This window comes from Podarcis gaigeae (genome assembly GCF_964106915.1).
Source record: "Podarcis gaigeae genome assembly, chromosome: 2".
Lineage (NCBI taxonomy): Eukaryota > Metazoa > Chordata > Lepidosauria > Squamata > Lacertidae > Podarcis > Podarcis gaigeae.
Window position 1 is genome coordinate 13002031 of NC_139679.1, and position 26818 is coordinate 13028848.

The 26818-nt window shown below is 48.9% G+C and overlaps 1 protein-coding gene across 3 annotated transcripts in view; it reads left to right on the forward strand.

Annotated features, from left to right (window-relative positions):
* The window catches only part of NR4A1 (nuclear receptor subfamily 4 group A member 1), a 41865-nt gene extending 15759 nt beyond the window's left edge, over positions 1-26106 (forward strand). For 2 of the 3 annotated variants that reach the window (XM_083728898.1, XM_083728899.1), the window contains exons 2-7: positions 12766-13595; positions 18116-18245; positions 19569-19720; positions 21737-21939; positions 22929-23107; positions 24596-26106. In XM_083728898.1, the coding sequence (XP_083585024.1) occupies positions 12766-13595; positions 18116-18245; positions 19569-19720; positions 21737-21939; positions 22929-23107; positions 24596-24852 (1751 nt within the window). In that variant the 3' untranslated portion in view covers positions 24853-26106. Of the gene's footprint in view, positions 1-2198; positions 2428-12765; positions 13596-18115; positions 18246-19568; positions 19721-21736; positions 21940-22928; positions 23108-24595 lie in introns of those variants that run through there. The other variant, XM_083728900.1, reaches the window with a different exon arrangement.
* Positions 26107-26818: the final 712 nt, after the last annotated feature.

The window sequence follows — 26818 nt, forward strand, 5'->3', positions numbered from 1 at the left end:
GCTAATGGGGCCTCCTGCTGCTGCCGCGCGATTTCTGTTCTCATCCTGAAGTTCTTAACCCGAGGTACTATTTCTGGGTCACCGGAGTCTGTAACCTGAAGCGTATGTAACCCGAGGTACCACTGTACTTCTTTAAAAAATTATTTATGGTTGGGGCATGCAAGGAAAGCCACCCAGCCAGCAACAGGTGCACTGGGGCACGTGCAGAAAGCTTGACCTAGTTTTCTGGGCTCCTGAGTCATCCTTGTCTCTTAGTTTCCCTTGTTTGATTGAGCAAAACATGCGCAGGGCGGGTGGGGGGGGGGAGAGGGGTTTCCACCAGGCTCTTTCCCAAAACAGAGCCAGCCAACTAGAGATGGTGATAAAGGGCAAATGTTTGATGCAAGCTGGCAGGGTTCTGCCCTCATCTTTACACTCATTTCCCTAGCCTAATTTATTATCCACTTTGGAGATCTAGTGAGCTTCAAGCTTCAGATTCGCTGCAGCTTTTTTTCCCCAGCACCAGTGTTACAAATGTGCAGAGTATGGTTTTCTTGGTGTGTTTTGTATTGTTTCTAACTTCTTAGTGTTGCCGGTAGTAGTGAACATTTGTGAATAATTAACAAATATCCTGCCCCTAGTTGGGTTGTATGGGAGAGAAGTAAGGACACGTAGTACAAAGGATGTGTGCATCATCTAAAAACACAGTATATAGTTGATATGGGTGCATAATATTTTTTAGAAAAGTTGTTTTATTGACAGATATGAATATTATTCTTGGTTAAATAAATTGAAACTCTTGATTTTTAACATTTCTTCAATCGGGTTGTAGGCTTAGTGGTAGTGCATTTTCAAAGCATGGGGGGGGGAAAATATTTTAAAAATTCTACTTATGTAATTGTTTAATTTTATAACCAAGCTAATCCCCACCCCGCCCAAAGATAGGGACTTAAGGCCTTAGGTTCCCAGGCCATCTCTCATCAATACAGTAGCCAGACCTGCTTAGCTTCAGCTCAGTCATGTGCCTTTTAAAACCATGCCGCAGGGGCCAATTAATTGCATTGCAAGAAGGCAAAAACCTGGAAAACATCCCAGCCTTGGTTAAATGGGGTTAGAAAAGCGAAAGTCATGCCCTCACTGAAATTGACTCTCATCATAGGATTGCAACTTTTGTTTATTTCTCTGTAGTGGCTTTTGCCCCTGTGCCTTTCACAGCAGCGGGGGATGCAGAAATCCTGTTTTCCCATCTCCAGGCCAAGAAAGTGTGTGGGGGGGGGTCTCATCTGAATTCACCGTGCGCTGTTATTGAAGAAGGGAGTGGACGACGCTTGCAAACAAAACAACGCTCAAAATGTTGCAACCCAAATCCCGCATGTTTGTAAAGCTCGCATTATCCCCAAATACTCCTGAGAGGGGGGGCAGCAGCTCTTTATTCATGGTGGTGGCGTCGTGGCTTTTGCAACGATCTGAGCAGAGAGCATTGCCCGCCCCCCGCGTGCCGCTTGGCACCGTTCCGCTCCCTCTCCGGTGGGCATCTTCTAAATCAAGTCTCGGGGCGTTCCGCCGGCCCCTGCTCCCAGGAAAGGGGAGGAGCCCTGCTTCGGGCGACTATAGGAGGGGAGGGCCCTGGAAGCACAGACGCGAGCGGAGTTTGGGGTTGTCCTGAGAACCTCGTGGCGGGCAGGGAGGGACGGAAGGAGGGAGGGCTGCAACCACCGCCCGGCTGGGGGGTTGCCGGCGTGTCTGCAGCGCTGCGAGAGCTGCCTAAGCCGCGGTTCCGAGCGCTGCTAGGAGCTCGCCTTGCAAGACCGCGCTCGCCTCTTGCATCGCCCGGTCTTCTTTTATTATTATTATTTTGCCGTCGCCCCTTCATTTCCGTTCCCTGGATCCTCCCGTTCCCCCTTTTGGTTTTTCCTATGACACTTTCTCTCGTCTCCCCGGCTTAGGGAAAGGGCTCTATTTTTAGCCGGGGGCAGCTCGTTCTATTTTTAGATCAAACAATTCCAAGGCGTGCGTCAATGGAACCCCGCGTGCGTCACCCGCGCAGACATTCCAACCCCTCCCCTCGCTCCGCGGGCGCCGGAACATTCCGCCCCTTTTTGCCTTGTATGGTGAAGCCTGCAGCCCGGCGCGTGCGTCAGAGGATCCCCCCTCCTTCCCTGCCCACCCCTCCGCCTGTGCGTCACAGAGAGCTTAAGAGAATCTCCTGGCCACGGGCTGGTGAGCCCCAGTGGCTTACTCGGCGTCTAGACGGCGTGCAGATCTCTCTCTCGCGCGCATCTCTGGGCTGCCGCGGACCAGGAGGAAGGCAATCGCTGCAAGCTTGACTTTTTTTATTATTTTTTTGGAGGGGGGGAAGGCTCCCCCACCACCAAAAAGAACCCATTTCGAAAAGAGAACCCAAAAAGTGGAAGGAACTGCAGCGAAACGATCTCTGAGCTGACTTGGGTACGTGGATTTTCTTAAAACTCTTGCTTCCCCCCCCTTCTTTTTTCTCCCAGAAAGTGCTTAAGATGCGCGCCCGAGGGTCGACTTTTTGGCAGATGTAGGTGGGGGGGGGGTTGCATGGGGAGAGATGCGGGATGCGTTTTGTTTTGGAAGGCGGAAAAAGAACTTTGTAGTGCACGGATTACAGCGCGTCGCTTTGTGCCCGGGGTGCTCTTGCACGCTGAAAAGTTGGCTGTGCAAGAGATCGGGGCGGGGGCGGTTATATCTTTGGGCTGGGGAAGCTTCTACTCCGGAAAGTTTTTTTTCTGCAAAATGGGAAGGAAGGGGAGGCTAGATACTGCTTAATGCATGCATTCTAAATCCAGGATTTGAGGTGCAGCGGACCCTTGCAGATCTAATTCGTTTTATCTTGGTGCATTTTAGGGGGTGAACAGAACTCGGTCCTTAGATTTAAACCCCACGGAGTTTCTCATGATTGGCTCCTAAGTAGGTGTGTCTAGGCTTGCAGCCTTCGAAAAGTTGCTCTAAGGTGGAGTCAGTGCGTTACCAGGATCTGCAGGGCTGCTCATTTTCATAGAGCAAACATTAAACCTGACGTTACGTTGGCAGCTTCTGAAAGCTGTCCCGCATTTGGCTCCTAGGCATAATTGACTCAGAGGTCGTTGTTAACTGAGTGGGATAAAAGTGATGCAAGCAAATATTAAAGTAAAATAAACGCAGGAGAATTATTTCTGAATTTCAATAAAACTGCAAAAAGATATGATCCAATGAGAAAGGTGTGAAATGATGTATTGGGGCATGCCCCCCCCCCCCCTCGTGGTATGTATTGAAGGAGATGTTGGCTTTTTTGTACTGGAAAAGTGCAAGGGGGTTGAATTTGCAGGGTTGGGGGTGGACTGGGTTTGGGCTAAGGAAACTATAATGATGCACTTGTTTCAAGCGTTCAGGGAGCCCACATTTGCATTTTAAAGGATGAAGTTGCAGTAACCTGAGCTTGTGGGAGTTTGGGCAGGTGTGTCCTGGTGAGTTTTAAGTGGTGGGTTTTGCTTTATATATGTATATTTAAACCTTGATTGTGACAGGCGTGTAATCTGATGGGGTGGGGGGGAGGAGGATCTTCTGGGGCAAAAGTTTAATGGCGTCTGATTTGGAAGGAAAACGGGTTTCCATTACCGGAAGGCAACCTGGTGGACGTTTGATAGCCAAAAATACAATGTGCAGCCAGCCTCAGTGGGCTCTGAATAATGAAGACTGTTCCCTTGCAAGGCTGGTAACATGGTTTGGTTTTTGTAATACTCCGTATTTTGGAGAGGGGGAAATAAATAAGGAGTTCCATCTTTATTGAGGTTGCCACTGATTTGTTAGACACCTGCAGCTCTCCAGTGAGGCAGAAGTTTCCTTTATCAGGCTGAATGTGCCCCCCCCCCCCGTACAGGTTTCTCCATGACTTCAAGTTTATTTCCTTATTCTGAGGCCACCAAGGAAGAGCTGTTTGTGCCAGATTCTTGTCTGCGTGAGGTAAAGCCTTTGCAGAGTGTCCCTGGGGACATTTGATCCTAATCGGGTTGGAGAATTTTTTTGTAAAGCCAATTGCTGGTCCTGCCCTTGTTTCCTGAACGCAGAAATCCCTCTTCAAGATGGAAAAGGGTGGGGTGGGGGGAACTGTTTGCATGCAAAGTGTGCAGAGGGAAGATTTTTGAAGCACCCTCTTATCCGTCTAATTTCTTCCCCCTCCTTCTCAAAAAGAGATGCTCTTCTTTCAATAATAATAATAATAATAATAGTAAGTTTGATTTGCACATCAGCTTGCTGTGAGCACAGGTGGTATGGAGCGTAAATCAGGGAGGGCTCCTCCGCCATGGCCTCTTTCATGTGGCTTCTCAGGGGCTTGCAGTTCCTGGCATGTTTTGAGCAACAGGTGCAGCATCAAATTCAAGCACCTGGCAGCCTGTTTTTTTCACAGCTACCAGGGTCTCCTCCTGTTTCTAAGTTGGTGCGCTAGACTTCAAAGGCTAAGGAGCCAGATCACTGCGGGTTTCATTTTTTGTCACGGTTCCAAATTCATCACTGGCACCTTCTTTTCCGGGCCACATCAACTTTCTGCACGTAAGGTGAAAAACCTAGGTGCGTGAATCAGTTGAGTCTATCAGTTGCGATTATAAAATGGGGGGATTTCATCATAGTTTAATATGAGCTGTTCCTGTGGAAGTGGTGTTCAATAGCGAGGATGCCATCCCGAAGATGTCTACTTGGTCTGTTTTGTTTTACTGGAATTAAAATAACAAAGAATGTGGTTTACTAAAAAAAGAAAAAAGAAGTCCCTTTGGATTCGGTGGTAAAGATGTATGTAGCCCCAGCTATAAAAGGGACCTGCTACTTTCATTACATCACATCCAGATACCCTCCATCAGGAGAAATTGCTGTTGGCAGGCTAAAGCAAGGGACAATCAGAACTAGGAAAAATCCCAGGTGGCTGATCTGGGCTTCTTGAAATCTGATGTTGACAGCTCAATAACTTTGTGTCTGGTTTCTAATTATCGGATGCTTGTGTATGTGTGTGTCTTGTTGACAGCATGGAGTACAGAGTTGATTGCCATGTCAAGTTCTTCAGAAGTCTTTTCAGGCGTAGCTTTCCTCATCATGCCATCCATGTAACTGTATGAAGCTTCACCTGTTTGATTTCTGCCTTCTGCATAGCTGTTAAAGGCATGGGGAGGGGAGTGTGTGGCCACCATCTATAATACCACTCGATAGTTGTACATCTGGGTTGGAATCAATCTAGACGCACCTCCTTCAGGTGGGCTTGAGCACAAGCAATGATTTCCAGCAGTTATCCCTGGAACGTCTTGGCCAATAAACAGTGGGGGTTTCTTCCCTAGAGTGGGACGATAACCTCACCCATATGTTCCAAACCGACAGTAAAAATTGCACTCGTTGTTCCAAGCCCCCTTGATATCTGTAAGCCATCTTAGCTTTAAAACATGCATGAGCATCAGCAGCTACCGTTTTCGGTTCTGAAGTTGGGAACCCTTCCATGGTTAATTTGCAGCAACATAATCATGTGCAGTGGAAAAGGAACTGGCAACCCACTCCAGTATTTTGCCACAAAAACTCCATGGACATATAAAAGGAGAAGCTTTTAGAAGAAAGTGAGAGTTTCCAAGGCATGCTCTCTCTGATCACGGAGAGTCGAACACGACTAAGACGACTAAACAACAACAATCGTGTGCAGAGACAGCGATCTATCCTTACTGTTTTGGCTTTCCGGCAGGGGGTGCTCTTGAGCAGTCTGGTCTGTAAACGCAGGGAGTATTTTAAGCAAGGAGCTAGTAGGTCATATTGTTAGTGCCCAGTTGATTTCTCTAAACTAGGGGTATGAAATCTTTCGCCCCCTCCATACACTAGCCAGCATAGCCAATGCTGTGAGCATTCAGATTTTCTGACCACTGTTGGGGAAAGTTTGCTGGGCTTGAGCGATGATCTGTCTAACCCAGAACAACTACACCAATGCAGTTTGTGGGTTTTTTTAGGCATTAATCCTCAGGCTAACTCTGCAATAACTCCAATGAGACTAATGGGATTTATCCAGATGTTCTTCAAGGTAGTTTATGCTTCCTGGTGTCTGTCTTTCTCTGAAGCAAGGAATGTGGAGGCATGGCACCTGAATGCCTCAGCTGTGAAATGCAAGAGAGGCCAACTTGTACCAAGATATGTCCGTCTGCAAAACTAAAAAAAAACCAAACAAGCCCACGAATGTACAAGAGGTAGCCGTGCCTCCGTTGCTTGTTTGTGATGTGCCACGGAAGCCCTTTGTGTTTGGGAAGACAACAAGGCTGTGGAAAGGGCTGGCTGAGCTGGAGAGGTGAATGCGTTGTTATGGAAAGACTGCACCCATTAACTGTTCTTGGATGGCTGGGAGGGCTGTGTGCGAGAAGCAGTACACAGGGTGCCTTTGCACACAGGCAAAGCGAGCTCCTGGCATTTGGAGCCTCTGTTGGAGGCAAATGTGCAACTTACAGAGCCCCCATTGGATGCTGAGAGCCCCTTAGTGCAACACACAAATGGCCGGTTTTCCCATACAGTGGTACCTCGGGTTACATACGCTTCAGGTTACAGACTCCACTAACCCAGAAATAGTACCTTGGGTTAAGAACTTTGCTTCAGGATGAGAACAGAAATCGTGTGGCAGCATAGCTAAAGTGGTGCTTCAGGTTAAGAACAGTTTCAGGTTAAGAACGGACCTCCGGAACGAATTAAGTGTGTAACCAGAGGTACCACTGTAGTTCAGTTGGCTGGTCCCTGAGGCTTTGGGGGAAGAGTTTTAGTCCAGAGTTTGCATGAACACAAAAGGTGTTTTTCTGCAGCATTCCAAAGAGCAAGGTGAAATCGTACTCTGGGAAAGAGTTGCAGAACCTCTGCTGGAGTATCCAAACCGCTCCGTAGAAACATAAAAGTAGAACCCTTGAAATTATTGAGCCTAATGCAGCCATGCACATTCATTTAAATAGGTCTGCTCTGAGTGTAACTTAGCTGAATACAGCCCTACGTCTTGGCAGCAGGAGAGCAATCTGCCCTGACATAAACAAGGTTGTGAGAATAGTTGTCGCTGTTAAAACCCGTGTCTTGCTGGTAACAGTCATAAACGGGATGAACTGTGGGTGTGGTATTGCTGGAATGTTTTTCATGCCACCTCGCCAGGAAAGCCCTTGCTGCCCTGCTTTTCTGCCTTGAGCAAAAACTGTACACTAGCATCGAGCATGTCACCTGCTCCGTATTTATACACCAACACTGCTGGAAGGTACGGTTATGATGGCTGGTTGGAAGGGCTGCTACAGCGAATAAAGGGGACAAAACCCATTGCACAAGCTAGCAGCCCTGTTTGCATCCAGAAAATCTCCTGTGCTACCTTTCAAAAGCTCTTCATACAGAGAAGATAGTAAGCAAATGTATGGAAGCTCTACAGAAGGCAAGTGTAGAGCTGTGAGATTCCTTTAGAGTCTATGGGGCAGGGCAGGAGTTGCAGGGAGTATTTCCTGACCCCTGAATTGTCCAAATTTAGTGTGTTTTCAGAACATTGTCAATGATGCGTTCCCTTTTCTTGGACCTGTGACGGCTGCTTGTCTCACCTGAGTAGATCAACCTCTGGACCTGGGGTAGCCAAGGTTTACTAACTTCTTGGTGATGTTAGACACCAGCAACATCAGCCCCAGCCAGCAGCCAGCATAGGCAAGGGCCAGGCCTGATGGGAATTGGAGTCCAGCAACATTAGGAGGGGACCACATTGCCTATCCCTCCTCCATGGGACTCCTTCAGTCTATAGACAGAAATATCAATAGAAAGTTAGCATTATCTGTCACACCATTTGACCGATGCTCTCACCTTGCAGCCTTCTTTCCCTGTTCCTCCTTTTGCTAAGAGGCCCCCTTGTTTGAGAAGCCCCAATGGTATTGGCTGTCATCTTGTGCTCTGCCATCCCAGCCGCAATCCCTGAGATTTGATCTCCAGCGAATGTAATGGAACTATCTCGATTTGTACTACCAAGGGAGATGGCCCTCTTGCATTTGCAGACGTCAGGCCTTCCTCTGGGGGGGAAGAGAGCTAATAAATACTATGTCACAAGGAAGAGCCCAGGGTAGCATCTGTTGCTGTGTTAGAGCACTGTAAATCCTAACAAGCTTTAACAATTAAGTACCAGGGTTCTATTTTTAGGGCAGCAGAATAACGAGCCTATGTGGCAGCAAGGAAGCTGGGAGTGTGGCAGCACACTGGTATCAAGCAGAGAAGGTTCTTCTTTAGAAAGCAATCGATTGGGGCTAGCCCACCCACTCGTTGGGCAAATGGAACCTTTGGCCCTGATCAGTGTTCGAAATTAGCCAGGCGCATTTTGCACCTGGCTAACAGCCACTTGCAACCAATTGAAGATGCCTGGGTGCCAGGAAGGCGCCTGACATTTCCATCATCTGGAGGTTCGTGCCTGGGGATCACTGGATCTTGACTGTTTTTACACACTAATACCACATCCTGTAGATTTCTATCAGTTATATTTTATCTGCACAATCGGAATGAATTTCAGGAGCCGAAATGCTTTTTCTATGCAGCCTGAGCTGGAGTAGTGAACAAAGTTGTAGTTAAACGCTGTGGCTTGTCTTCAGTTACCCCACCCCACTGCCTTGCTCACAGTTACGGAGAATATTCTTATATTATGAATGGTCTGTGTCACCATTCAGAAAAAGAGGTCGGAATAGGCCAATATATATATGGGCTGTCCCTGGATCAAGTGACTTTCCTTCTTTACATTCTCAAAAGTTCTTCAGCTATCTCAAGGTTGTCTTCTGATCTAGCCAGATGTTTAGCTGACAATCCATCATGGTCAGTCCATCGTTGGAAAAATAAGACTTTAGAGCTGTCTTGCCCCAAAATGGCAACTAGACATTCTGCTTTGGTGGCTGTAATCTTGGATTAAGAGAGCCTAGTTTATAGATCTGAATTTCTAACACTGGTGATGGCAACTCCCTTGCAGATGCCACTGGAGTGGCAAACTGTTAGAAAATCCTGGGGGCTGCTTCTGCCACTTCCTGCCCTGGAAGAAAGTGTGTTGTGAAGGTCAACATTTGGGTGCCCATTCAGGTAACTGAAACGGACCCTTATTTGTGACCTGTTCTCACTACAGCCGAAGCACCTGCCATTCCATCGGCTTCCTCTGCCCACATGGTTCTCTGCTCTGCCACAGGGATGTGGCGCGTGCTACCTGGCACTCTTTCTAAACTGGGCAAGGAGGGAGGGCATCCTGGTTCAGTTCGGTGGGAGAACCTTCTTTTCCAGAGGCCAGCTGAAGGAACAGCAGCTTAACAGAGGGATTGTGGTTCTGACCGGTCCGTAGCCGCAGTTGTCCCAGTACCACTGCAACCAAGGAGGAGTTTGTTTCCCACCAAGGAGAGCTCCTTAACCTTGTCCTTGGAACTCTGCATATCTCTGCATTCCGTGATCCTTTACTGCCCATTAAAGCAGAAGCTCCTTCACCAAACAGAATCTAACCTTTAAAGGTCTGCGATATGAATGACATTATCAACTTGCCGCAACTTGCTTACTGTCTTGGTTTTTCCCTGTGCCAAAAACTCCTGTTACGTCTCCTCTTCCACAGGGCGGGGGGACATTTGCTGTCAAACCCCCACAGAGCGTACTTTCAGCATGAGGGTGCCTCTTGGGGGTAAAGGCACCCTGATTTATTGTATCTTGTCTGTGCCAGCGCATAAATTGCTGCCCAGCTTGAGCCTCAAGAGATAAGAACAGCCCTTCAGAAGAAGCACTTTTTTAAGGTCAATGTGAGCAGTGATCAGGCAAAGGTGTGACTCAACAAATAATCCTTTTTTTCTTTCTTTTTTTACAATCTACCTCTTCATTACGTGCATGAGAGATGCATGGAGCAATAATGTCTTTCAAGCTTTCCCCCCTCCTAGAATCAGCCAGACGTAAATCTTACGAAATAAGTAAGTTTTGCAAAACAACAGCATTTCCCTCCCAGTTTTGTAGGTGTGCTGTCCATCTTTAAGGGGGCAGGAAGTGAAAAGAAAACTGCATGTGAACTACTTACTGTTAGTGATGTCTGACTATGGATTATAGTTTCCAAGCCCAGCTCTTTTCTTGATAGGGAAGAAACGGCCTAATATCCGAGGGCACTTAAGTCCACACTGTTGTTACGTTCCACACTTTGGATTGTGGGAATATTGAGAGATCCAACTTCGGGGAAGATTAGGACGAAAGGAAAAGCTGAAGGTCTGGAGGTGGACTTGGGAAGTCCCAAGCATTGCGGAATCTCTAAACAGCATCAGTCAAGGACTTGAGTCCAGCCTCAGTACCTTGGTGGTCTTGCCTGTTTAAAACCAAAGCTGTGGGCTCTGTGTCCCTCCCAGTGTTGTTAGACTCTCCCACCAGCCCTGGCCCAGTAATTCCTGGATTATGGGAGTTGTGCTCCAGCAAGATCTGTAGGGCCACAGTTTCCCCAGCCCTGGTTCAAACCCATTTGGATAACTACCTTTTGTGTTTGGAATAAAAAGTTCTTAAAAGTTCTCCCCGTGCTCCTTTGCTGTCCCTTCACTTCCAGAATATGGCTCCTTGCACAAATGCCTTTTGGCATCTCCATTTTGTCCTCAACCAGCAGGAATGACGCCCAAATGGGAAGACATCTATTTCTCCATTCCTCCTCCTATTTATTTATATTTCATCCCCTCTCTCCCCTCACTCATCCATCTGTGGAACGTTCTCCCTCAGGAGGTTGTGGGGTCTCCTTCCTTGGAGGCTTTTAAGCAGAGGTTGGATGGCCATCTGTCATGGATACTTAAACTGAGGTTCCTGCATTGCAGCGGGTTGGACTAGATGACCCCAGGGTCCCTTCCGACTCTACAATTCTATCATCCCAATCCAAATGCCTGCACTGGTGAGCCAGCTTCAAGCAGTCCACATGGCCCTCCTCAAGGAACTAAATAGTGTGAACAAGCATACCCATTCCCTGAAGGAGCATGTGTTTGCTCCTACATGCTGCTAGGCATGCCTCGTGGGTCCCATATAAGCTGGCTGTTTGGGGGTGGCTTTGCTGGAGGTGGGGCGATGTGATTTTTGCTTTCCTCCTTGCCTTTGAAGCACATCCTCTGTTGGCACAAGCCAGGATCATCGTCTCAGCTTCAAAGTTAAAAGGATCTTGTGTTGGTTGGTTGGTTGCCCAGTTGTGCTGTCGGTTGCATTCTCCGCATTACCAAGGAAACTGTTGCCTAAGGCTTGTGCCCACAGCAGGTTCCCAGCAAATTTGTGCGAGGTGGAAGAATAAGAGTGGAAATGAGCTCACCCAGCTGCATGCCTCCTATTAGGCAAGGAACAATAAACATCGCCCACGCACAACAGTCATGATGCAGACAACAGGAGGGTCTTTCCTATTGTGTCTTTCCACCCAGTGATCATGCACCTGTTGGATATCGGCTCAGACGGCTAGGAAATAAATCCTTTAAAAATAATGGTGCCTTTTCAACAAAAATGACCATCGCCATGCACAATGCCCCATAACCAGCTAGATCTACAGACCTTGTTCTTGCTGTTGCAAAAAGAGTGATCCCTGGCAATTCTCTTTTAAGTTTGATAGTTTGCTGCATGTTGCATCTGCCTCTAGTCGACAGTGGCATCCAGTAAAATGCTGGCGCCGTGCATTTTACAAAGGCAAATGGAGGTGTTTTCATTTAATCCAAAGTGCTGTTAGTGCCCCAAGGAGATGGGTATCTCTAGGAATGCCCAGAGTTTGTGCTTGGCTCTGTTTCCTGCTGATTTGTTTATTAAATTTATATACCGCCTTCATCCGAAGATCCCAGAATGGTTCACAAGATGAAAATACAGGATAAAATTTCCTACGAATTTCCTTCCTCCCATGAACAAAAGGTGCCCCACAAATCTGTAAAGGCCTCCTTTGAGCAGAGGACTCCTTTGCATGAATGAAATAGGCTGGCATGCCTACATGTATGGGAAACTGAAGAAACTATTTGCATGAATGGGGGCCAAGATTTTGATGAGATGAGCACACCACTCATGTGAGCAGGGCAGGCCCTACCATTGGGCATAACAAGTCAGCAATCGCTGGGGGCAGCAGCAAGGTGTTGGAGAACGAGGCTCTTGTGTGTCGTGTGACACCCCCAGCAACCCTCCTGCTACCCTCAGATGCTTCACCTATATTGTCAGGATGCAGGATCCAGCTGCTGGTCCTGTTAGCATCCCCCTGGTGTTGGGGACAGGGGGTGGCATATTGTCCCTTGCTTCAGGTAGCAAAAACGTCCTGGGTCAGCCCTGTTTGTAAGGGTGCTCCCCAGCAGCAATCTCTGTTAGGCGGGGCTCCCTTTTCCCCTTCCGCTTTCATAGCAGCCATTTAGCCGCTGACGTCTCCTGCTAACCAGCTACCGGACGTGTCTCTAGACTAGGAACACCCACCCTGCCAGCTGTTGGCTGGTGCCCTTTGAGACTGGTTGGGTGGGAGGTAGGTAGGGAGGCCAACAGCATGTGGAGCTAGAGAGTCGAACAGCAGGTGCAGGCAGGGCTAATGAGAGGCAGAGCTAACCAATTTTGCTCCCATCCTACAAGGGGGCAACACTGAAATTAAAGAGGAAGACGACAACAGGCAATACCACTCGCCTGGGCTGTGCATAAGGCAAGGGGCTGGCTGAGGTTACACTGAGATTGGTGGGGCAGTGCCCCAGTTTCCCTAACAGGCCAGCTGCTCCCTCTCGGGATATTGTACGACCGACTATCCCATAACTGACAGCCGACTCTCTTCTCTTTTCCCTCTCCCCTTCCCTTTCCTTCTAGAGATGCCCTGTATCCAAACCCAATATGGGACCTTGCTTCAGAGCGGAGGCCCCTGTGAGCGCTACCCAGCGGACCTCTTGACCCCCGAGCTTGGCAAACCCACCATGGACCTGGTTAACACAGAGATCACTGCCACCGCCACCTCTCTGCCCAGCTTCAGCACCTTCATGGACAATTACACCGGCGAATTCGACGCTTTCCTCTACCAGATCCCAGCCGCCAACCCCACGGCCGCCTCCTTCAAGCTGGAGGATTTCCAAGTGTACGGCTGCTACCCCGGCTCCTTCAGCAGCCAGCTGGACGAGACGATGTCCTCCAGCGGCTCGGACTATTACGGCAGCCCCTGCTCTGTCCCTTCCCCTTCCACGCCAAGCTACCAGACTTCCCAGGGGCCATCTTGGGAGAACTCCTTTGGGGCCTATTCCCCCACGCACGCCTACGAGGGCATGAGGCCTTGGGCGTCGGCGGCAACGGAGCCTCCCAAAAGTAGTTCTGCCCAGCCCTCTTACTTCTCCTTCGGCCCCTCGGCTCACAGCCCCGGGGTCCCTCCGCAGAGCCCCCTGAAGATGCAGCCGCCCACCCACCAGCACTTGGTGGACGGAGACGTCTTCTCTCTTCCACAACCTTCCTCGTCGGTCAGCTTTTCCCCTTTGCCACTCAGCCAGGCCTCGCCGGTCCTGGACGGCTCCGGCTTAATGGACAGTTCGCTCTCGCCAAGCAAGGCTCGCAGCCCGGGGTCCAACGAGGGGCGCTGTGCCGTGTGCGGAGACAACGCCTCGTGCCAACACTATGGTGTCCGGACCTGCGAAGGCTGCAAGGGGTTTTTCAAGGTAAGAAGAACAGCTTTCTGGCTCGCCCTCAAAACTGAGAACATTCTCATGTGCTGGTGGTGGTGTTTTTCAAGCTATATCTATGCTTAATGCACTGTACTATCCCTCCCCAAAGGATTCTGGGAATTGTAGCTTGCTATGGGTGCCGGGAATAGCTCTGTGAAAGAGTAAACTATAGTTCCCATGATGCTTTTTCTTTTAAAAAAGGGAGAGTCATGTGCTTTAAATGTATGGGGCGTGCTTCTGTGTGCTGGATGTCGCTAGGAAAGGCATTCCAGTCCTCCATGTGTCTCTAGAGGCAGTGCAAAGCATGCTGGGACTTTTTGGAGGAGGAGGAGAGAGAGGGAGGAAGCCTCTGCTGTTGACTGCTACAGGGATGAGTCATCGGACCTTTCCCTGGCCTCTCCAAATAAAGAAGGTCTTTGTGAGAGCTCTCTGTCCCCTCACAGGGGTAGGTGGCAAGAGCATTTTTGGAAGGTTGGAGATGAGCCTTCTGCAGGCTAAGGGACCTTTAGGAAGCCCTCCGTCTCTCAGAGGCTGAAAAGTTCGCATTTGTTCCATCTAGTAACTTTCCACAATTAAACCCACAACAGCTAGGAATGGGGTTGTTTCCTGGAGTGCAGAATTCCTTTCTGCTGCAAGCAACAGCCTGCACACATCTCCACAAGTAAATAGACCAGAGCAGGCATGGGTGGGAGGGGTCCTGTGGCCCTCCAGAGGTTGTGGGACTCCAACTTTGATCGGCCCCAGCCAGCCTGGCTCAATGGTCAAAGGAATGATGGGAGTTGTAGTCCAACAATATTTTGAGGGCCATATGCTACTTGTCCCTGGACTAGCCCCTGGCTTTTAGCTGAAAGTTCATGGAGATGCTTAAGTAGCCAAGCAGCCTCTATGTATGAAGCCCTCAGTATTGATCTCCTGGCCAAGATAGACCCACCCTGATTCCAGTTCTGAGAATTCAGCAGGGGAATTGTGAGAACTTCCTCCTCCCTGCAAATCTTCTCTCTGGAGTCGAGTTAAATTGATTTAATATATGTATTCTGCTTATAATAGATAATAGAACCATAGAGTTGGAAGGGACCCTGAGGAACATCAAGCCTGACCCCCTGCTACGTAGCTGTCCTATACAGGGTTCGAACCTGCAGCCTTGGCGTTATCAGCACCATGCTCTAACAACAAACACTGCCATCGCTAAACAACAAGAACAAATGAATCAAACACAGTAGCGTAGACCAAGCAACAACAAATTAACGAAAACAATTTAATTGGATTAACTGTATTAACTCTGGAGTAAGTGCCTGTGGCCAGGAGAAGGCTGGTCTACTAACAGCATAACCCTTCTCCCCATTTCCTAAAGTTCCCACTTCTGCTGTAGTTTTGGAAAATTATAAACTTAAACATTTATAAGTTTGGAGGTGATAAACCTCAGGACACAAAACTTAAATGACAGAGGAGTAGGGAGGGAGTTAGTGAACACAAGCAGATCTTGCAAACCAAACCCAAAGGGCCTTCTGGGGGTTCCCTCACTGCGAGAAGCCAAGTTACAGGGAACCAGGCAGAGGGCCTTCTCGGTAGTGGCACCCGCCCTGTGGAACACCCTTCCACCAGATGTCAAACAACAACTACCAGACTTTTAGAAGACATCTGAAGGCAGCCCTGTTTAGGGAAGCATTTTTAACAGACCACTGTATTTTAATATTTTGTTGGAGGCCGCCCAGAGTGGCTGGGGAAACCCGGCCAGATGGGTGGGGTATAAATAATATTTATGATGATGATGATGATTTATTATTGTTATTGATCCTGACATTTTCTACAAGAGAAGCAGTGTCTGAACACCCTCCTGTAAGTCTAGGTACTTAAAAGCAGCAGATATGTCTAAGGATATATCTGTACTACAAATCTGTTTTGCTTAGCACCACGGGACCCAAAAATGCTGCAAAGTCATTTTGTTTGTTTGTTTAACCCTTATATGCCAAAATGGCATCCGTTACAAAATCTATGCATAATTAAATTACACAGAGCATTGCAGCATCTGTCATTAAAATGTACAATAAATCAAGGCAGTTAAAAAGCATGATAATCAAAACACAGCTGAAACAATAAGGTCAAGTTCAGGGAAATGCGTCCCTGAGCAAATGGGTCTGCAGGATCCGTCGGAATGCCCATACTGATGGGGTCTCTCATATCTCGGCAAGGAGGGTATTCCGCAACACTGGTGCCACAAGGATAAAGCCCGTCTCCATGTTACCACAAGCTGGTCATCATCTGGCCGTGGCAAAACTTAACCAAGTTCCATTTGCTGGTCACAATGTCCTTACTGGGCAGTGGGGAGGAAGAAATTCCCTATTCGATTCTTAGCTTGCCTCCCCATTGCACCCAAAGCGACGGAATAGCTGTGATACCAACTTGTTTGTGGGTAGACATGGCCTCATGCCAATTGTCAAACGGCCAGATCTCCGAATCTGCAAAGCTGTGGGTGGCTGGCTGGGGACATTTTGAATCCTGAAACTTTCTGAGCTAATTCTCTTGGCCAAACCTGAATGGCAGGGCTCCATGTTGTCTCTGTCGCTTTGAAGCAGCCATGTGACCCGTTGCTTGTAATTCAGGTACTTTACTCCTGTAAAATAGCCAGGAGGAGGAGGTGGCGGCATAGTAAATGCTTGTTTACTTACAAGATTTATATAATTTTTCGCTGGGCGTGCAGCAGACCCAACATTCAGCTGCTTCAAAATGCTCAGATTTCTACCCAGAGTTGTTTGATTTGCATTTTGAATGGCCCCATTTGGGATGTGTGACTTTCTAACTTGTCCCACGACTGAGAGCTTCAAATATTATTATTATTATTGTTATTATTATTATTAATAATAATAATAATAATAATAATAATTTTTATTTATACCCTCCCCTCCCCAGCCAAGGGCGGCCTCAGGGCAGCTAACAAGCAATAATAAAAACAAGTTGAATGATTACAACTTAAAAACAAGATTAAAAGACAACATTAAAATAGTGAAACATTAAAATGCAGCCTCATCGCAGGAGGAGAAGGAAAAGAAAAAAGAAAGAGAGGGAGGGAGGGAATCAAATTGGCTCCAAGCCAAAGGCCAGGCGGAACAACTCTGTCTTACAGGCCCTGCAGAAAGAAATCAGATCCTGCAGGGCCCTGGTCTCATGAGACAGAGCGTTCCACCAGGCTGGAGCCAGTGTTGAAAAGGCTCTGGCTCTGGTTGAAGCTAATCTAACTTCCTTAGGGCCCGGGACCACTAGGGTGTTGCTATTAATGGACCTTGGGGCTCTCCATGGGGCATACCGGGAGAGGCGGTCCCGTAGGTATGAGTGTCCTAGGCCGTGAAGGGCTTTACAGGTCAAAACCAGCACCTTAAATCTGACCCTGTACTCTACCGGGAACCAGTGCAGTTTGAAAAGCACTGGGTGAATATGCTCCCATGGCAGAGACCCCGTGAGGAGCCTCGCTGCAGCATTCTGCACCCGCTGGAGTTTCTGGGACAGCTTCAAGGGCAGCCCCGCGTAGAGAGAATTACAGTAGTCAAGCCTGGAGGTGACCGTCGCATGGATTACTGTGGCCAAGTCAGGGCGGGAAAGGTAAGGGATGCGGCTGCTCAGACCTGCCCCCCTTTTAATGCATATTGCATTAAACTGTTCTCCAGTTGCATGAATGCATAAAGACCCAGATCTTCTGCATACCACACAAAGACCTTTCAGACTTTTAGTGGTTGAGGTGAGCCAATTGCAGATCTTGGAGAGAGGGATGCTTCGGTTTCACTGACGTCAGACCTTCTCAGTGCCATTTCCATCTTTCATCACCCCATTTCTGCGGCATTATGGTAACAGTAATAATAATAATAATTTTATTATTTATTATTTGTACCCTGCCCATCTGGCTGGGTTTTCCCAGCCACTCTGGGCGGCTTCCACAGAAACCAAAAATACACTAAAATGTCACACATTAAAAACTTCCCTGAACAGGGCTGCCTTAAGATGACTTCTGAATGTCAGGTAGTTTTTTATGGCTTTGACATCTGGTGGGAGGGCGTTCCACAGGGCGGGCGCCACTACCGAGAAGGCCCTCTGCCTGGTTCCCTGTAGCTTCTCGCAATGAGGGAACCGCCAGAAGGCCCTCGGTGCTGGACCTCAGTGTCCGGGTAGAATGATGGGGGGTGGAGACGCTCCTTCAGATATACTGGGCCGAGGCCGTTTAGGGCTTTAAAGGTCAACACCAGCACTTTGAATTGTGCTCGGAAATGTACTGGGAGCCAATGTAGGTCTTTCAAGATGCGGAAATGTGAAGGCACAGCTGTGTCTGGAAGGTGCGGCCGCCCTCAGGTGGCATACAATTTCTGTCGCATTTTTGTGAAACTGGAAACGGCAGGGTTGTAGGAACACTGCAATAAATAAACGGGCCTTTTGTCTTTCTCGACACTGAGCTTGGAGATGCCCCGTGTGTTTTTGCGCATGCGTGTGATGAGTCCTAAATGTCCCCGCTACTCTTCTGTCTCCCGTAGCGCACTGTACAGAAGAACGCCAAATACATTTGCTTAGCCAATAAAGACTGCCCTGTGGACAAGCGGAGGAGAAACCGGTGCCAGTTTTGTCGTTTCCAGAAGTGCCTTGCTGTGGGAATGGTCAAAGAAGGTAAGAGACGTCCCTGTTTGTTGAGTTTGATGATGTGCAGGTTAAAGTGTTAATAAGATCAAGGGTTTAATCGGCTTGTGGCCTGTGTTATTTGCCCAAGGCAAGCACCTTAATGCGTTTGGTCTTCGCAATCACTCGCAGATTTAAATCTCATTTTACAGTCATCAACGTCCATTGAAGCAGTCAGGAAAATCTGCTCTTTAGCAGTGAATTGTCAGAAGGATTAAGGGGTGATTAGGTTCTGTGCTGATGTGATCTGTGCCATATTTTGGCTGGGTGTACTAGATAACAACAGTCTGCTGGTGTCATTGCCTCGCTCTGCCCAGCGAGATCTACATAAAGGGGTTTGGGGCTTTTTAAGTGTGGGGTCAGGAGCAGAATTATTCAGAGCAAAGAGCCAATGAGAGAGGATGTGTAAATGACTTAGCATGAGGGGAGGAGAAGCAACTCTTGTCGCAAGCTTCCTTTGACTGGCCAAGACCAGCACTTGAGATGTCAAACAGGCATGTGGAACCTGCAGCCCTCCAGATGCTGTGGAACTCCAACTCCCATCAGCTCCCAGCCAGCTTGGCCAGTGGTCAGAGGTGATGGGAGCTGTAGTTCAGTAGCAACGAGAGAGATCACCCACTTATTACAAGTACAGTGGTACCTCGGGTTACAGACACTTCAGGTTACAGACTCCGCTAACGCAGAAATAGTACGTCGGGTTAAGAACTTTGCTTCAGGATGAGAACAGAAATTGGGCCGCGGCGGGAGGCCCCATTAGCTAAAGTGGTCTCCAGATTAAGAACAGTTTCAGGTTAAGAACGGACCTCCGGAATGAATTAAGTTCTTAGCCAGAGGTACCACTGTATCGCATTTCACACTTCTGTTGTGCAGTTGTGAAATACAGTGGTACCTCGGGTTACAAACACTTCGGGTTACAGGCTCCGCTAACCCAGAAGTAGTACCTCGGGTTAAGAACTTTACCTCAGGATGAGAACAGAAATCATGCAGCAGTGGGAGGCCCCATTAGCTAAAGTGGTCCCTCAGGTTAAGAACGGTTTCAGGTTATGAACAGACCTCCGGAACGAATTAAGTTCATAACCAGAGGTACCACTGTACAGAATACCGGTGTGGCTAAACCCCAACCAGCCATCTTGTGAAACGTACCTAGCATACGGCAATTAGACCAATGCCTGCTCCAGTTTGGCCGGGATCCAAATTCCATCCTGCGATTAAAACCTTCCTAAGCCCCACGGTTAGTCCTGTTGATAGTTCCCACACGTCTCTGCTCCCAACCTCTCTGAATGTGTGTCTTTTTTCACTTCCTCCTTCCTTCAGTGGTGCGGACGGACAGCTTGAAAGGCCGGCGTGGTCGTTTGCCCTCCAAACCCAAGCAAACCCAAGATACTTCTCCGGTCAGCCTCATCTCCTCTCTTGTGAGAGCGCACATAGATTCCATACCCAGCGCAACAAAGCTTGATTATTCCAAGGTACTTACTAATCTGCGTTCCTACAGACTGTGGCACTCGTGGCAGACTTGCGGCGGGTGGGGGGGGGGAGAGAATGTGCCAGGCAGATAAACAAAACACATTTGTACTTTGTTCGCTGTGGGATGCCCCCAATGGTCCCGTGGCAGGCTGAAATGCCCTGAAATAACGGTGCCATTTTAAGTGCCTAGGTAGTCTAACATGCCATGGAATGACTTGGAGCAAAGGGATAGGCAATTCAGCAGGGCAAAGCCCTACCCAACAGATGCTGCAGGTCCTGTTACCGGAACTTGCCTGAACTGAAGGGGTGGGGTTTTTTTGGTTTTGGATATACCTTCCAGCCCCAAATCAGCTGCCTAGACACTTGAATGTCTCTTGAGCAGAGAATACACTATAGTGGGCTAGGACAGCTGGGGGGAGGGGGGAAATCACACCTAGCAAACAATCCACCCCTTTGGTTTCAGATAGAATAAGGGTAAAGGGACCCCGACCATTAGGTCCAGTTGTGGCCAACTGGGGTTGCGGTGCTCATCTCGCTTTATTGGCCGAGGGAGCCGGCGTACAGCTTCCGGGTCATGTGGCCAGCATGACCAAGCCGCTTCTGGCGAACCAGAGCAGCGCACGGAAACGCCGTTTACCTTCCCGCCAGAGCGGTACCTATTTATCTACTTGCACTTTGACGTGCTTTCGAACTGCTAGGTTGGCAGGAGCTGGGACCGAGCAACGGGAGCTCACCCTGTCGCGGGGATTCGAACCGCTGACCTTCTGATCGACAAGTCCTAGGCTCTGTGGTTTAACCCACAGCTCCACCCGCATCCCTAGAATGTGAGTCGAGGAGTCTAAAAAGCCCAGGACACAAGCTTTCACAACCCTCTAGCTGTTATGGGGGGTGGGGGTGGCGCTGTGGTCTAAACCACTGAGCCTCTTGGGTTTAAATCCCTGCAATGGAGTGAGCTCCCGTTGCTGTGTCCCAGCTCCTGCCAACCTAGAAGTTCAAAAGCACAGTGCAAGTAGATAAATAGGTACCGCTGTGGCAGGGAGGTAAATGGTGTTTCCGTGCACTCTGGCTTCTGTCACAGTGTTCTGTTGCGCCAGAAACAGTTTAGTCATGCTGGCACATGACCCGGAAAGCTGTCTGTGGACAAACGCCGGCTCCCTTGGCCTGAAAGTGAGATGAGTGCCGCAACCCCATAGTCACCTTTGACTGGACTTAACCGTCCAGGTGTCCTTTGCCTTTTACCTTTACCTTACCAGAAGTAATGTATTTCATGTTAACTCTGGAAGTGTATACAGTGGTACCTCGGGTTACATACGCTTCAGGTTACAGACTCCGCTAACCCAGAAATAGTACCTCGGGTTAAGAACTTTTCTTCAGGAAGAGAACAAAAATCGTGCTCCGGTGGTGCAGCAGCAGCGGGAGGCCCCATTAGCTAAAGTGGTGCTTCAGGTTAAGAACAGTTTCAGGTTAAGAACGGACCTCCGGAACAAATTAAGTACGTAACCAGAGGTACCACTGTACTCAGTTCTGACCAAACTAAGCCTACTGGTGTATATTTTGCTCTAGGACGGCCTAGTCTGGTCAGAAACGAGTATACACTTTCAGAGTTAACACTAAATGCATTGCTTCCAGTAAATGAGCCACCATAGCTGTGGGAGGTCCATGAAAATCTGTGTCCCGGGTTTTTTCGACTCGCCTACCCATGTGGTATCTGAAACCCGAGGGCCGCAGTGGTTGCCAGACGTGAAATACATTTGCATTATTTTCAGCCCTCCTATGCCATTATTAGTAATCTCTGGCTTGAGATGCATTATTTGGCCATGAGTCTTGAGTACATCAGTTTTGATTCCTCTCTATCAGCGCTAGCAAGGAGAATGTCATTGTGCTGGTGGTAGTGTCTACACTACTGCCTGTCTCTCCGCCCCCTCCCAAAATAAAATGAGTGTGTTATCAGAGGCGGGGGCCATGAGCTGGTTTGTGTCTGCTCTTCAACCTTTTTGCTTGTTTCCTCCCCTCCCCAGTTCCAGGAATCTGTCTCCTACCAGTTTGAGAAGGAGGACTGTGTTGACGTGCAGCAGTTCTACGACCTGTTGACAGGCTCGATGGACGTCATCCGGAAATGGGCGGAGAAGATCCAGGGCTTCCTAGAGCTTCCGAAAGAGGATCAAGACCTGCTTCTGGAATCTGCTTTTTTGGAGCTCTTCATTCTCCGGCTAGCATACAGGTAAACATGCAGCAGCAGGGCTGCCGTACGAAACCCACAGTGATCCACTTAGCCTCTAAATTTGGGGCAAGCTCAGTAGGTCACCTCGTATCGGGTTGCAGGGACGGTGGCAGTATGGCAAAATAAAACAAACAGATGCAAGAGAAGAAGGGAATCCTCCATATATAGACCCAGGGCCCTTGAATTGAACATTATTGCATTATGGGCCCTTTAAACATCTGATAGGAACGCGGGTGGCGCTGTAGGTTAAACCACAGAGCCTAGGACTTGCCGATCAGAAGGTCGCGGTTCGAATCCCCGCGACAGGGTGAGCTCCCGTTGCTCGGTCCCTGCTCCTGCCAACCTAGCAGTTTGAAAGCACATTAAAGTACAAGGAGATAAATAGGCGGGAAGGTAAATGGCATTTCCATGCGCTGCTCTGGTTTGCCAGAAGCGGCTTAGTCATGCTGGCCACATAACCCGGAAGCTGTACACTGGCTCCCTCTGCCAATAAAGCGAGATGATCGCTGCAACCCCAGAGTCGGCCATGACTGGACCTAATGGTCAGGGGTCCCTTTACCTTTTTAGACATCTGATAGGGGACGCTGTGAGCAAAGGTAGCCTTTGTTTACAGTCTCTCTTTCCTTACTCTGGAAGGGAAGGGCTTCTGTGTGTTATGCTGGGACAAGGGAATGATGGGAGAGAGAAGACCACAGGTGCTGTTTTTGCCCTTGGGTGGGTGGGAGAGCCCAGTGGGAGCAGACATGGCTTTCACAGCCAGTTTAGGAGGCTCCTCGGCTCAATACCTCTGTCTGGAACAAATTCTGTGACCCTGGGATTCCAAGTTCCAGTGAAGCAGCAGCGTTTGGGATGAGCTCCAACTGCCCAGTCCAAGCCAACATTGCCCAGCAAACTCCCAATGGCTTGCCCCACTGGCTCTGTGCCCTTCTCTCCAGGGGCCGAAACACACTGTCCAAGTTTCAACTCAAACCGTGCTCTCTCTCTTGCAGGTCCAAGCCAGAAGAAGGCAAGCTGATATTCTGCAACGGGGTGGTGCTCCATCGGATGCAGTGTGTCCGAGGCTTTGGAGAGTGGATCGACTCCATCATCGAGTTCTCCCAGAGCCTCCACCGCATGAACATTGATGTGCCCTCCTTCTCCTGCCTCGCGGCGCTTGTCATCATCACAGGTAGGCCTGACGCCCACATCACGGGGGTGGTTCTCCGGGGGGCACGGGTGAGGCTGCGGAAAGCGCAGGTTGATAGGCAGGAACAAGGAAGGGAGGTGCTTAAGGCTGCCAATCAGTTTGTGACATCTCTGGGTGCCTTCAGAGAAAGGGATAGATCATATTTACTTGCTCTGGGAGGGACGCGGGTGGCATTATGGCATCATCAGAAGGTCGGCAGCTCGAATCCCTGCGACGGGGTGAGCTTCCGTTGCTCGGTCCCTGCTCCTGCCAACCTAGCAGTCAAGTAGATAAATAGGTATCACTCCAGCAGGAAGGTAAACGGCATTTCTGTGTGCTGCTCTGGTTCACTAGAAGTGGCTTAGTCATGCTGGCCACATGACCCGGAAGCTGTACGCCGGCTCCCTCAGCCAATAAAGTGAAATGAGCACCACAACCCCAGAGTCGGCCACGACTGGACCTAATGGTCAGGGGTCCCTTTACCTTTACCTTTATTTGCTCTGGGAGGGGGGGTCCAGCAATATCTGGAAGGCACCGCCGCTCCAGTCCTGATGACCCAGCATAACACACAGAAGCCCTTCCCTTCCAGAGTAAGGAAAGAGAGACTGTAAACAAAGGCTACCTTTGCTCACAGCCCAGGCGTGGCTTGGTTAGTGAGGAAGCCTGTCGTGGGGGCGCCCGGTTGTGCCCCCTTGCGCCCTTCCAACAATCTGGGCCCGGGGACACACTCCCCCTGGTCCTCCCCACGCTACGTCCCTGGCACCTGGGTAGCATGGAAAACCGTGAGATACGCATTGGACCTTGGGGAGCCCAACATGTCCGACTGCATCAGGGAGAATAATAAATAATAATAATTTTTTATTTACACCCCACCCTTCCTGGTTCAGAAAACCGGGCTCAGGGCAGCTAACAACAAATTTAAAACACTTAATTGGTGCGACAAAAAAAGCATAAAATACAGTATAAAACGTGAATAGCAATAAATTCAGAATTCAAAAATCAATTTAGGGGGGAAATCCATCCAATAAACGTTAGGTGATCACCAGGGCTAGCTGCCTAAATTAGTCCTATTTGGGCCAGCAAGGAGACCAGGGGAGAATTAGCTGTGGGATCCCAGAGCGGGTAATCTTCATAAAAAGGGGAGAGGGAGGGAAGGAAGGGGAATAAAAGATCAGGCTAAGTTCAAATTGAAAGCCAGGCGGAATAGCTCTGTCTTACAGGCCCTGCGGAAGGAAGTTGAATCTTGCAGGGCCCTGGTCTCATGGGACAGAGCATTCCACCAGGTCGGAGCCATCACAGAGAAGGCCCTGGCCGTGGTGGAGGATAATCTGACTTCCTTAGGGCCTGGGACCTCCCAAACTATGGTTCTTTAAGGTCCTCTGCGGGGCATACCAGGAGAAGTGCTTGGTTCGCTCTCGTGTTTAACAACTCCTTCCCTGTTCTTTTCTTGCTGCTGCCATCTCCTCCTCCTCTCCGCCGTCTCCAAACCAGACCGCCATGGGTTAAAAGAGCCAAAGAAGGTTGAAGACCTCCAGAACCGCATTGTCAGCTGCCTTAAAGACCACGTGACTTCCACCACCAACGAGCAGCTTCACCCGAACTGCCTCTCCAAGCTGCTGGGCAAGCTCCCCGAACTCCGCACCCTTTGCACTCAAGGGCTCCAGCGCATCTTCTACCTGAAGCTTGAGGATCTGGTCCCCCCGCCGCCCATTGTGGACAAAATATTCATGGACACGCTGCCTTTCTGAAGACTCCGAAAGAAGGAAGAAAGGAAGTTGGCGTGAATCAGTGGTTCTTCCTGTTTGGGGGGGGAGGGTGGCTTTATATATATATATATTTTTGGGGGGTGGCAGATGGACAGAAACTGGCAGAGGGGATTTCCTTGCCACCCCCTCACCTGTAGGGGAGTTTCCAGGGACATTTTTCTCCCCCAGAGACATTACCGAGGATGTTTAAAATTTTTAAGCCTAGTGGTCGGAAGATGAAGGCCACTAGCGTTATCATGTCCCCACACCCCCCTTTCTCCTTTCGTCCACCCTTTTTGATCTTGGAGTTTAGTGGGACATTGCTCTCCTTCTCTCTTCCTCCTCTTCCTCTCTCTGAACTTCGGACAACTTTTTTGGGAGTTTGTGTTCTTCTTTTTTTAACCTTGTGGGGAGTGGGGGGGGGGGAATATCCCGGTGTGCCTTCTAGGGTTACATGCACAATATCCTTAAATAATGCTGCCTTTCCCATGTAACCTGCCAACGGCTCCACACGTGCAATGCGACGCCTAAATTCCATACAGTTGCACAGATCAGCTTTGTGTAATACATGTGGAATATGTTGGTGTTTTGTGTTTTTTGTTTGTTTTTCAATAGTCAAAGGCTGGTTAGGGATTTTCAAACAAAAGAATTGCCTTCTCTTACTTTATCCACATTCTTGGCCCTGGCGAAGAATTCCCTCTCAAGTATGGGAACTGGATGAGGTTTTTTTCTTTTTAGTTTTTCCAACTCCCTTCCGTAAAAGCTGCTTGCAATCTTGAACTCGGTGCAACTTGGGGGAAGTGGCGGCGCAGTTTTGCCGTAAGTAAGCACATATCCCTCAGATAGCTTGTTCTTCCCACCTGCCGCTTCGTCAGGGGCGGCCAAGTTTTGTCGGATGGTGTTTTTGTGTTCTTTTTTGTGTGTGTAAAAGTTGTATATAAGAGGATGGGCACGTTGGCTTTGTAAATACAGATGAATGGATGATTGAATGAATGGCAGAGGAGGGAAAGCGGGGGGGGGAGGGCTCTTCTGTATGAGCCGCTGAGAAATGTGCTTCACCCTAAACTTGCAGGACACCTTCTGCCTTTCTGTGTATATAACTTTGTATTGTAAAGTCTGCCAAACTTTTTTTTTTTTTGACATTTATATTTGTCTATCCCTCCTTTCCAATTTCCAGTATGTGACTTTTTTCCAATTATTAATATATATTTAATATATTGAATTAAAAAAAACAACCCTGAGTAGATGTACTTCTAATCCGGCTTTGTTTCTTTGCTTGATCACGAGATACATGTGTGCCGGTGTAAACCGAGCTGTCTGAAACGGGAGTTTCCTTTTAAAATGAGACAGTCTCTTTCTGGGTTTCCTGTCCTAGCTTACCTTAACTTGAAAGGTTAAAGCGGGAGCCTATGACATGTGGGCACTTTTGTGTCGCCGTCTTTCCTGGTCTAACAGGTTTTGTGAAACTTAAGCTGCTGCTTTTCACAAAGCGTTTAGACCATTGTCCACTTAGCCCAACAGCTCTGCAGCTTCTCTCCCAGCTCTCTCTTGGAGAAGATGACTGGGATCGAACCTGGAGATTTAATGTACCGTATTTTTCGCTCTATAGGACGCACTTTTTCCCCTCCAAAAATTAAGGGGAAATGTGTGTTCGTCCTATGGAGCGAATGCAGGCTCCTTGGCTTCAGCGATAGCAATGTGAAGCCTCCGAAGCGCAGGGGGAGCACTCACGGCCATACAATCTCGACTGCAGGCTGTTTCTAAGGCAGAATGATTTCTGTGGAGGGATGCCATTGCATTCTCAGAGTAGTTCTGAGGAACCATCCTTCAAAGTGTCTCCTCCAAGCCTGCCCCTCCTATTTCACGGGTGGGGTTCAAGGCCTGGCACTGATGTGGCTTGCCCAGTGTTCCCTGCCAAGCCCCACTCGGCACCACCTGTGGTGCGGATTAAGAAGGGGCTATTTGGGTG